At 39.8% G+C, this 12258-nt stretch overlaps 2 protein-coding genes across 3 annotated transcripts; one reads left to right on the top strand and one right to left on the bottom strand.

Moving 5' to 3' along the window:
• Positions 1-447: 447 nt before the first annotated feature.
• nkap (NFKB activating protein) lies at positions 448-4964 on the bottom strand. Its single transcript, XM_080035832.1, has 8 exons — positions 4446-4964; positions 3738-3818; positions 3563-3621; positions 3390-3479; positions 3257-3299; positions 2979-3170; positions 2394-2543; positions 448-1006 (listed from the first exon to the last, which is right to left on the bottom strand). Exons 1-8 carry the CDS (start codon positions 4853-4855, stop codon positions 832-834), a joined length of 1200 nt encoding a protein of 399 aa, XP_079891958.1. The 5' UTR covers positions 4856-4964; the 3' UTR covers positions 448-831.
• A 1587-nt stretch (positions 4965-6551) lies between these two features.
• On the top strand, positions 6552-11551 carry zbtb33 (zinc finger and BTB domain containing 33). Of its 2 annotated transcripts, none has more exons than XM_080034981.1 (2): positions 6552-6613; positions 7995-11551. In XM_080034981.1, exon 2 carries the CDS (start codon positions 7997-7999, stop codon positions 9863-9865), a length of 1869 nt encoding a protein of 622 aa, XP_079891107.1. In that variant the 5' UTR covers positions 6552-6613; positions 7995-7996; the 3' UTR covers positions 9866-11551. The 2 variants fall into 2 exon arrangements, with proteins under 2 accessions (XP_079891107.1, XP_079891106.1); XM_080034980.1 differs by lacking the exon at positions 6552-6613 and adding an exon at positions 6666-6883.
• Positions 11552-12258: the final 707 nt, after the last annotated feature.

Genomic DNA, 12258 nt, shown 5'->3' with positions numbered 1-12258 from the left:
CTGGGCACTGATTCGACCAGGAAGGTGGATTTTTCAGATGAATCTTCGGTTGAATTACATCACATGGTTGCTCCATCACATACAAAATGTACCTTTCTGTGTTCATTAAATGATCAATATTTAGGGTATTAGCTTTTCATATGAGACATTTCTAAAACTAATGGATTAATTAAAAGTCAGGTTATAAACTGTTGTTTCTACAAAATGGATAAGTGACAATACTTTAGTCAGGGACTGTATGTTGTGGAGCTTTTACTGTACTTTTCTGACTTGTACAGATAATCTAGGGTTGTTCTATAGGAAAACTGTTTTCTTATAGACGTGATATTATGAATGTCTCATGGTGAAATGAATGCATCACGACTCTACTGCAAACCGAGTTGAAAGATAAATATTTTTGGGTCATTAAATGATTAGCATAGCAAACCATAAAAAACAAGGTAGATCTCTCTTTCATGTTTTTAATAATTGAATCCCTGGCTTAGAGGAACATAATTTGTTAAAGAAGATATTAAAATCACAAGATGACTTTATAATGAAAATGTATTTACCATTCAGATCAGGACTATCAAAGATTTAAAGGAGAAATGAATATGCTTGGACAACAGAAAGGAAGGACAGACCCATGAGAAAATAGAATTGACAATATGATACAACAGAGTACTGTTCACTCATACATACATTTCTTAACAAATACAATCCCTCCCTCCAGACTACACAGTTTAGATCTATTCAAACTGAATTAAAAAATAAAAGGACTTAAGTCACAGAACAAAAAGGAAGAGTACAACATAGGGAAACGTGGCAGTGGAAACTGCAGAAATGGGACGTTCACTTGTCCTCCTTGCCTTTGGTTTTCCTGTACACCATCTCCCTAAAACTGGACAGGATCTTGCTCTCTCTCTTCCTCCTCTCCTCCTGGTTGAAGGATGCCAGAGCTCTCTTTTCGTCTGCACTGTAGATCTGGTTTTCCTTTCTCAGACGCACGGCCTCCATACGACGATGTCTAAAGGGTCACATTTGACAAGTGTCAGTTTCACAGTAACAATGAGGTGGGCATCTCTTGGTGTGTGTTATTTTGTGCCCCCAACAAGGCAGCGACGGTTAAGGTTAGGGTTTTAGGTTAGGGCCTTCCAGGCAGCGCTCCGTTGGGGGGCACAAAACACCATCGAGCGCATCTCTTTAGGCCACCATTACTACTAAACATACTAATACAAATATTCTATGCAACTGCAGTAATGACTAAATGTGATGTGATGACATCGAAATAATATATCAGTGATTCTTGAGAAGTGGGACAAAACAGGGTGCAATGTTGAAAAAATACAAACCCTATGTTTAGGCAAATTAAATTACATGTATGTATCCAACATATACTAAGCTAAGGTTTGACACAACCTCCCAGCTGTTGTCCTTTTTATCAAAATTTACTTTTTACCTTGCTTCTCCCTTTTAACATGGGCTTTTTAGCTTGCCATTCCTTATTTTGTGTCAACTCCGTCAGACACCAAAAAACACAAATAAATGACCCATGAGATGTATAGTGATCACAAATATTCACCAAAACTGATAGAGCCACAAAAAAATATTTTCAAAATGTATATGAATATACATTTTTTTGATATCTGACGGTGTTGACATATTTAACGTTTCTTAAACAGAACAAATAGAGTTTATCTAGTAGAAGTTTGTTTTTTCTGTTGATAATAGGTGCTAGTATGAACTACTTCAGGAAAATGTAATTATCGAAACATTTCATATAACTTCTTCAGAAATTGTAAGTCGGTGTTGACGTATCATGGTTGTGACGCAGGACTTTCAAGATTTTTTAATCAGAGCCTGTCTGACTCTAATGTACTCTGCACAGATAGTTTATGACAATAGGTCCTTCACAGAGACAGCTGCCCCTCATATTGCCTGATTTTATTACATTTTAATGAAATGTCTGACGGTGGTGACAAAAAGTGTCCCCCCACTTAGAAACCTTATAAAACATGAATGTGTTGTAGAATTATTTTTTTTATTGATATGAGGGATTATTTAGTGTTGCCTTTGATGAAAAAAGCTCTTTTTAATCATTAAAGTACATTTTTAATAGGTTTTATTGCATATGAAAAATTGAAACCTTCTCTGTGGACACACTGTTTTTGACGTCATGAGAAGATAACAAGTGTCATAAATTTGACATAATAATAATAAAATTAAATTTAAGGGGATAATTGTGCTCCAGACATTCTATTCTTAATCCCTAATAACATCTACAATTTTAAATATTTTTATTTTTAAAGATAACATCAGTTATATTTTGTCCCAGCCTTTTGTCCCGGTTCTCAAGAATCACTGATATATAAATATACATGAGTTTTTTAGGCCCACCTCTATACATGACGTACCTGCTGCCGCTCATCACGTAGCCAGAAATCTCAAAGGTTGCGATCTCGTTGCTGGTGAGGCCGATCTCACCTCTTCTGGGGATACGTTTACCTGCTTTCACATACTCTGCCATAGCAGCACCTTCACCTGGCAACAGCGCGTGACCAAAACTGGACAAAGAAAACAATGCAATCATTAACAGGTACATTCACAAAAAAGAAACACACATTTAAAGATTATTTATGATGTAAATACAGGTTCATACAACTGCCAGTAAAGGACCTGAAACTGGACCTGACATTAGGACTATATTTGATTATCACAATTGGTCCTTTGGGACACATGATTGTAGAAAATGTTATCGTCATCCATCCACTAGATGTCGAGAGACTTAATTCCAATACATAACAATCAACCTCATAGTGGCGCTAAAAGGAGTCAAGATGAGTCGGGGAGTCCATAAAAACAATGGCTGGGCAAAGTTTCATGGAAACTGTATGAAATCATCAAACTGTTGTTTAGATATTTCATTTTGGAACAAAATGGTGTACAGACAGACATCTAGCTGATCAGTGAACCAACAGCAAAGTGTCAAATAGACTCACTCCAGAGGCCGGTCGTCCTGGGACATGTGTGTTAGCGGAGCTTCGGGGCCATACATGTGTTCGTCCATGCAGGTCTTCTCCACCCACATCACTGCGTTTGGATCCTCCTCCTCCTCCTCTGACTCTTCCCCACTGCTGGAGTTGCTGGACTCCTTTTTGCTCTTCTTCGCCTTCTTCTTAGACTTCTTGGACCTGTCGACAAGAGTGTGTTCAGTTGGTTTTGTCAAAATGTTCTTTTGTGTGTGAATGAATGGCTGATCATCATGTTATACACTTACTTTTTGCTCTTCTTCTTCTTTTTCTTCTTCTTTATTTCTTCCCCTGAAGATAGACACACAATCATTCAGCTGATGAAGCTCATGAGAAACACTTTTGTCGTTGTTTAAATGAACGTCATTTTAACTGCCTTACCATCTGAATCTGATTGCTCGCTGTCCTCGGTGTGCTTTTTGCTCTTTTTTTTCTTGGATTTCTTCTTCTTCTTTTTCTTCTTCTTGTCATCTGTGAATGAAAAACAGATCATCTCGTAAATTTGCGCTTCATCCCTGTCATTTATTCACGTTTGAGCACCGTGTGGGTCGTACCTTCTGAGCTCGACTCTGAGCTTTTCTTGTCTTCTTCCACTGGTGTGAATTCATCAGAGCTGGCGGAGACGAAAGAAAGACATGAGCACAAAAATGGAGTGGCGATTCTTAAATGAATAAATAATTATAATTACACAATAAACAACCTGCTATGGCAGAGACATTCTTGACTTACTCTGGCTCTTTCACTCTTGGTGAATATCCCCAAACTTCGGAACAACCTAACTCACCGATCTTCTCCCGCTCCTGCAGCCGCCTGGAACAGAAGGATGCACAAGTCTTAAAAATGGCTGGCTTTGTTAAAATAAAACATTAAAAAGTTATCCAAGTGGGATAACCTGGCTGTGAGGCAGCACTCATACCTAATCATCCTTTTAAAACCTGCTTTATTACATATTTTGCAGGATCAGCAATTTGTCAATAAGCAGCAGTAATGTCCCTGATGTGGTAATGATTTGAAGCATTTTGCCTTGCCCAAGCCAGCAGAAATTGTATTAACACATTTATCAATTTTATTTATTCCATTAAAACATTCAGAGTGCGTGGGAGAATCAACTGCAGCTGTGACTCTTTTTCATTTATGAATAAAAAGATCCTAGACTCAAATTCCTTGTTACAGATTTCAGGAAGTGTTTAATTATTGTATCCTCTTGCTTTTGTATCATGAGAATAAAAACTTGATACGTGAGGATTTTTTTTGTTAAGGAAAATCAATTTCGGTTATGTAAACATCAGCTTTTAATACATCTGATATATATAATTACAGGGTCACTCCATCACTGTATCATCCCCGGAGGAGGGACTTTTAGTCAAGTCAGGAAATCAGTTAAAGTAACTGCAATGACCGTGAGTTGTTTAGAGGCCTATTTGTTCTATTTGTTACCTGGCGATAAAAACCTCTTGTCTCTGTCTCTGAGCGTCGTCCCGCTGCTCGTAATGGTAGTTATCTTTGAAGCCTCCGTAATTCCCAGGTGTGTCCCGCTGCTCGGACCAGTGGCTGTTGTTGCTGCTGTTGTTGTTGTTGTTGTATCGCTCCCTGGACCGTGACCTGGACCGACGGGGGCTTCCTATACGGATCCGTCTGAGGTTTTTCGCCTCTTTGAATCGGTGCTCCCGCTCCTCGCGTTCCCTCTCCCTGTTGCGGGGTATCGGTAGTTTGGGCCCGAAACTGTCCGGAGACAGACTCCGCTCACCGCTTCGATGTCTGCTGCGGGAGCGCGTGCGGGGTCTCCGGGCGCGAGGACTGCGGGGCTCCAGGCCGCCATCAGAGCTCGAGCGGTCCGAATGTGGCATAACTCACCACTTCTCACCGAAACGACACACTGAGGGTGAACGCCAGATATTTTAAGGCAGAGTAACCAACAGAGAAAATGAACGTGCGCCCACGTCCTGACTTCCTTCTGTAATATGAAATCCAATAACAGGAAGTCCTAAGTCGTCCGCTCCACAATAGAAACCGGTCTTCATGACCAGGTAACACACATGGTTCCGCTTGTGCACATAATAAATTGTATAAATAATATAGTCTGACTGTTATTAGATATAAATGTTTACATTATTTCATTACAATGTTAACATTACATATTTTTTCAATATTTTAAGTCCTCGTTGTTGCTATGGTAAATATGTATTTTTAAATAGTTATCATTGTGTCTAGTTGAGTACATTATATAAAGTTGTAGTTATTATTGGATTGATAGAGCTGATTTCTTTGGTTTATTCAAAGTAAATTGAATAGGATGGCATACATAAGATGTATGTTATTGCCTAATGCATTTAAATTTGGGGGGCACTGTTAACTGAATACACTTTACTGTCCCCAATCACATTTAGGTTTTGAAAACTTTGTTTTAATGTAGTTAACAAAGGTTAACTGCAGAATCCCTGATTAACACCATGTTATCTAATAATAATGTTATAATAAACTTTATGTATAGCATTTCTTAACAATGTTACACATGTCTAACCTTTGTAACAGGACCAGGCAGATACAATGAAAATAGAAGATAGAAGAAGGGACAAAAGAAAGATTTCTGCCAAGGATATGAGGTTTGGTTTGGTGGTTGATGAAGTGTCTTAAGAAGAAACAAGTGTGCATGCTTTAATTTAAAAATGCGTCTGTTTTCCAGTCCATGGACATCAAAGATCAAACGATCCTGTAGTTGAGGTGGGTGTGTCCTGTGTAGAAAAATAGTGAAGGAAATTAAGTTTAGCCATACTTGAATAAAGAAAAAAAAAATTACATTTTCAATGTGTGCAGTACAGTACCAGTATAGGTGCACATAATTATACAATAATAGTGTTGGAAGCATAGGTTGGAAGTTTTCTGACTGTGTAAAGTTTTTGTAAGTGTAAAAGATCAGCTTCCTGTTTCACACACAAACACCGGAACTCATGAATAATGCGGGCTGGGGACATTTAAACCCCATGATACGAGCAACGTCCTCGCGAATTTAGTTTGGGATGCGTCGCTGCAGCGCTGGCTTGGTACACTTACAAGTAGCCAGTGTGTGTTTTTCTTTTGAGATAGTTAAGTGATATGCCTTTTTCTGCCATGAAACTGAAGAGGAAAGTAAAGCCTGCGTTCATGCGCGCGGAGGAAAGACTGGCGAAGACGCTATTCTTCACGGAGTTGAATTCGACCGCCACGTGCCTCATCTGCCGCCAGAAAGTTTTAAATCGAGAATTTAACATGAAAAAGCATTACAATGCAAAACACTCGGGGCAGCATGATGCATACAGTGCAGAGGAAAAGAGGAGGGTGTTCGATCAGCTCCGTGCAAACTTCAATGGCTCCAAAGGGACTCCAGCAAGAGAACCAGAACCTAAACAGATACCAGAACCAAAACTGAGACCACCAGGTACTTTAAATTAACTTGTAATGTATTATTATTATTTGTATGTATTATAATCATAGACCATAGGCTAAATTAGATTATTATCTTGCAGCAGTCTTTAGACTTTATTTTGAAATTAAAGCCAATGAACCGGAAGCTAAACCCAGCGCGGAAAAAGAAAACAGATAACGGTTAACGGTGAAATAACGTCCAGGTGCTGTTTTAATGTTATTTCATAGCCTAACCCAAAGTCAACATGTAATTTGTAACGTGTCTCTCGTATTGATACAAGGTTTTCGACGTGCAGTTAAAAGTTAATAACACTGCGCCTCCGTGTGGCCGCTCCGCCAATGAGCCAAGTGAGCCCGCTGCTAGCGCCGAGTGCATTCGTCTGTGGGTAGCCATCGTCCGGAGACAAATAAGTTACTAAAGCCGGTTCTGGCGGCCCTGCTTAGTCTTGGTAAATAAAACACCAGGTTTGCAGGTAAAAACAACTCCATTTATGAGCATTTAAAGTCGCAAGTTTCACAGCAGCATGTATACATTTTGGGTGTTGTATTTGAAGCTATCATGCCGTTAGCATACTGTTGGGCCGCGCTGTTTCATGAATGAGGAAGCGGCCAGTGGTTACCTTTGTTAGCTGCTAACAACAGCTTTTGAATGCTACTTAAAAATACCACAATAAAATAACAACGAATATGTAAAAGTAGCTCATATCCTTATTTTAGTGAAATGCGCACAGTCCTGTGCATGTGTAATGATAAGGGGGAGTAAAATGTCAGCTTTTCACTAGAACTGCTCGGAAACTAACGTGTAGTTATCGTCAGCCGTCATTATTGTTTTGGTAGCCGGACAAACACAGCCAGCTGCACGACCAAAGACTCGCATCTCTCTGATCCTGTTTGGACCAAAAACCAAATACGACAATTAACTGACATTGAAATGATTGTATGTTGTTTCTACCAGGAAGTCATTTGTAATTGCACTCAACAATAGCCAGTTTATTTTAACACCGTCAGCCAGAGCACCCAACAACAGTCATATTTTAAATCATTGGCTATTCAATTTTTTTTGTTGAAACTTACTGTTTCAGGGTCCTACATATTTTTAGCTTAAAGGTATTGTATTGTTTTAACTAACATTAAACTGAATGTCTGTTGCATGCACAAATAACGAATAAAAACAAGGATACAGTCTTTTGAGGTTAGACTTCAACAAATTAATTATCTGCATTGGTTGCTCACTTTTTTTATTGATGTATTGTCTGTGAACATTGTTTGTTAAAGGAATAGTTAGCTCAGTTGGTAGGGCGTCCCCCCATGGGCCTCGGCCAGCAGCGGACCCGGGTTCGATTCCAGCCCGCGGTCGTTCTCTGCATGTCATTCCCCTCTCTGCCCCATTTCAACTCTCTCTACACTATCAATAAAAGCATAAAAATGCAAAAAAAAAATATCTTGACAAGAGGGATGTGCCAAGGTAGCAGCTGAAATTTGTTGATTAGCCGGTTAATTCAAATATCTTTAGTGTGAAGAATGCCTGAAACTCTCCAATTTCACTTTTATTCTGATTTAGATTCCTTTTTTTTCTCTCTACAGGCATGCCGAGTCTCAAGCTGATATCGGCTACCGACACACAGTATTCGGCAACCGTGCTGAAGTCGATGAACGAGCAGCGAAATCATGGATTATTCTGTGACGTCACGATCATCATACAGGACAAGAAATTCCGAGCTCACAAAACAATCCTGTCCGCCTCGAGCACATATTTCCACCAGCTCTTCAGTGTAGCCGGACAAGTGATCGAGTTAAACTTCATCAAAGCAGAAATCTTTGAGGAGATTCTAAATTACATTTACAGTGCCAAGCTTTTCCGTGTCCGCTCCGACATGCTTGAGGAGCTCATAGATGCTGGAAAGATACTGGGAGTCAAGTTCATTGCGAACTTGGGGACACCGTTATCACAGGTTAAGGGTCTGCCTGGTTTGTCTAAGGAGACGGAAAATAAGAGTGACACACCTGCAGAGATGATGCCGATCATCTCTGAGTCTTTCTCAATATCTGCAGAGGAATTCAATCAGACAACCAAACCTGCAGGAAACGGCGAGGACTCGGACTCGGACAGTGATATTATGTTTGTCTCTCAAACGGATGCTCAGACGAGATCAGCCAATCAAAAAGCTAACTCTGAGGTCATTGTTTTGGATTCAGCTGATTCAGAAAATGTATCATCGAAGGGCAATGGAAAATCAAATGATGCAGTTGCTAAACATCAAGAGAAAGCCAGAACCCCCTTGAAAACATTTGCAACAAAACCCCCCAGCATCACTTCTCCCAACTCCAAAAACAGCCCTCTGCGCAGTCCAGACAGCAGCTCCAATAACTCGTCTTCCCCTGCCAGATTTTCCTCAGGAAGTCTTCCCACAACACCAGCCAGGCCAAACAGTTTCACCCCTGAGCCTTATAGTGCCCCTCACTCCTCTGAAAATGTTGATTTAATGGGAGTCCACAGGAAGCAAGTCTCTACTTCAACTCAGCAAGGAGATTTCAAAATAAGGCTTTTAGATGTGACTGCAGGCCCAGGCAATCAGACTACCATTCTCAAATCAGCTATAGCAGCAACAAAGACAGTGACACTCAATACAGCCACAGAAATTGATTCTATTTCTACAGGCTGTAAAGTGTATGCCAATATCGGAGAAAATACTTATGACATTGTCCCAGTAAAGGAAGATCCGGGCGAAGGAGGCTCAAAAGCCAATAAAGGGAAGAGGTCATTAATGTCAACACCCTTGAAACCCCTGGATAAAAGCCCAATGTCACCGAAGAGCGGCCCAAACAAAAAAAAAATAAAAACTGAGCTGGAAGACCACTATGAGTTGATCATGGACGGGAAGACATTCTACGTGTGCATCGTCTGCAAGCGCCCCTACGTGTGTCTGACTAGTCTCCGGCGTCACTTCAACACCCACTCGTGGGAGAAGAAGTACCCATGTCGCCACTGCAACAAAGTATTTGCTCTGGCCGAGTACAGAACTAAACACGAAATCCACCACACGGGGGAGAGGCGGTACCAGTGCTTGTTGTGCGATGAAACGTTCATGAACTACCAGGTGCTGTCCACCCACTGCAAGCAAGCCCACAACGAGGACCCCAGCGGGAGGAAAGAGAAGGACGCCACCGACAACCACTTATACCGACTGCTGCCATGTAAAACGGTGTCGATGAAGGCGTACTCTTGGAGCAGCGGTGAACTGGGGGTCCCCGTCATATCAGAAGACGGCAGCGTTCATCACATTACTCCCATCGACCCGGATGTGCACTCCTCCACCCAGACCAGGATGTTGAACTGGGACGACATCTTTGTTGAGCCCGATGCTCACATGCCGCCAGTAGCTCACGCCCGAACGGGTTCAACCAATCCAAAGGGGGCCACAGAGTTTGACTTTGTTATACCAGAAACCTACTGAGCAACACGTGCTGCTCCATTACCTGTGCCTTTTAGGTGCCAACCCCACTTTCCCCTTTTTTCCTTTGGTTCAATGTCAACCATAATCTTTTGTAATTCTAAATGTCAGCATACGATGCAGTCACATTAGCTTCTCCACTTAGCCAAATTTATGGTGTAAAGCGATAAACATGGTGATGTTGCACGCTAGAATAATAATAATACAAGGCAGTGAAAGTTGATCAAAGGTGAACTCTGAATTGTGATTCCGCCTGTGTCCCAGTAGCACATGCTTGTCTCAGAGATTAAGCAACACTAGGCTAATTTCACATATACAGTTAAACCGTGAATTGCTTGTAAATCAGTGTTCTGGCTTTCACAGGAAAACTAAACAATGATTGAATGCCACTTAAAAGGAAGTGAAAGGGAGAAGGTTGTGTATAATTGTAGGACGGAAGTATAATGTGGCCGTCCCTTGACTCATCTTACTCTGCTTGTGTAATAGATATGATCTATGAATCATAATCACATTTGAAATAAATAACATGAAAGGGGTTTACATGCAGTAAAACCCGAAACAAGGTAAATTGAATACTCTGATAAAAGAAGTCCATGCAAGAAAGAGGGATGAAGGCATAATTTTAGAAGCTTTAAACAAAAGGCAAAACATCATGTAAGTTTTTACTCTGAGGTCCGTTATATTATACTTAGTGTATCAGCCGGAGTATTTCTCCCTCGAAGTCCTAGAAGCACAGGGCACTGAACTAAAAGGAGACATTTGATCAATGTTCCCCTGTTTTAGCTGTGGTCTTTAGGCTTAATCAATTAATGACATTAGGATGTCAATTGGGCTCCATTTCATAAAATGGAAATGAGTTTATTAATTGGAGAATGTGAAACCTTAGCTGATGGATTTGTGTGTAACCAAGGATCCTTTTTGTCTTTGGTTTTAAAAGAATTATGTCAAATGCAGGACGTGAAATAAAAGGTTGGTTGAATTTTAAATCCGTCAAAGGTGGAGCTCGGATGGACATTTTAAACAGTTTCTGGATGGGTCATTCCTAGTTTCAATAGAAGACTTTTTTTTAAAAGCTAATGATGCATAAGAGAATCTTAATGATCTGAAATATATTTTTTCATGTAGATTTGTGGCAGGGCAGATACACAGGCTATTTTGCAGTAGTTGGAAAAACAATTATGGCTTATTTTCTTTGTCCATTAAACACCTTTTGTTTTATTTTGAAACACCTGCCATTTTTATTTCCTCTGAATGCTGTGTTTTTTTCAATTGTGTTATTTCAATTCCAAAATATGAGGGCTACATACATAGTATAGGCTACAGATTTTGCACACAAATTTGATGATGGCATTAACATATTGTCTCTACGTTTAGCAGCACTTAGCGTTGGATCAGGTAGAAAACCTGTGATATTTTTAGTGTTCGCTCGTACATTAGGTTAAATGTAGTAATCGCTCAATTTGAGTGAAAACATGGAATCTATTCTACTTCATTGCATTCAATAAAATCATGCAGGTTTTATTTTTTTAACTAACAGGTTAACATGATGTTTGATGTACATTTTATATTTCTGTTAATTCCATTTTCTAATGTTTCAGATGCATTTATTAGGTTAATAGCAATAGATACATTTAAATAGGAATTAAACACTTTCTTTTGGCATTGTACAACTTGTCCCTTTTCTGTCAATAAGCTATGAGGGTTCCCTGATGGTAAATAAATTATTCTTTTACTATTTTAACTCGGTTGTCTTGAACTTCTGGCATGTAAAAATCAACACAGCACCATCTCTAGCAGGTGTAAGGAGTTTAAACCGTGCCAGTTGCACTGGTAAGATTTGGTAAACAGGCTAACCTGTAGCTGTGCTATCAGCACTGAGGCTGCTATGAGCTAAATGCTAAATACGTCAGTATGCTCACAATGACGATTCTATGATGACAGAGCTTAGGCTGAATTTTGCAGTTGTTTGGTCATAAACAGCTTTTGGAAATCAAATGTTTTAACTGATAATGTAGCTATATGTAAACTTAACGGAACACACAATTTAACATTAGTTTTATGTTGACGCTGACGGGACATGAATGTCTGCCTTAAATCTCGTTGCAATCCATCCAACAGCTGTTGCGATATTTCACAAACCAAAAATGTGCTATAGGAAAACTCTGGATTACTGAAGTCAGTAGAATTAATCTGGAAAATAAGAACCAAACAACATTACCATCCATGAAGCCAGGGTGTAAGCTCAGCTACAAATAAACACATGTTTATGTACACAAAAAAATGTTTTAATGGCAAGACAAAAAGGAACTGACAATCAGCCCCTGATAATGTGCTGTTTAAATTATAAAAAGCAGTGATTAAAGCTGACAGGGACCAGTGGACTGCAGTTCTCCTTG

Source organism: Ammodytes marinus (genome assembly GCF_949987685.1).
Source record: "Ammodytes marinus genome assembly, chromosome: 10".
NCBI classification, from domain to species: Eukaryota; Metazoa; Chordata; class Actinopteri; order Uranoscopiformes; family Ammodytidae; genus Ammodytes; species Ammodytes marinus.
This window is presented reverse-complemented; position numbering and strand designations above follow the sequence as displayed.

Bases quoted from the DNA above. Each gene is read 5' to 3' on its own strand.
- nkap (XM_080035832.1), bottom strand. From the start codon at position 4,855: ATGCCACATTCGGACCGCTCGAGCTCTGATGGCGGCCTGGAGCCCCGC. The intron at 3,622-3,737 runs GTAAGTCAAGAA...CGTCTCCGCCAG, and splicing joins CCAAGAGTGAAAGAGCCAGA to CTCTGATGAATTCACACCAG. The intron at 3,300-3,389 runs GTAAGGCAGTTA...GTCTATCTTCAG, and splicing joins CGAGCAATCAGATTCAGATG to GGGAAGAAATAAAGAAGAAG.
- zbtb33 (XM_080034981.1), top strand. From the start codon at position 7,997: ATGCCGAGTCTCAAGCTGATATCGGCTACCGACACACAGTATTCGGCA.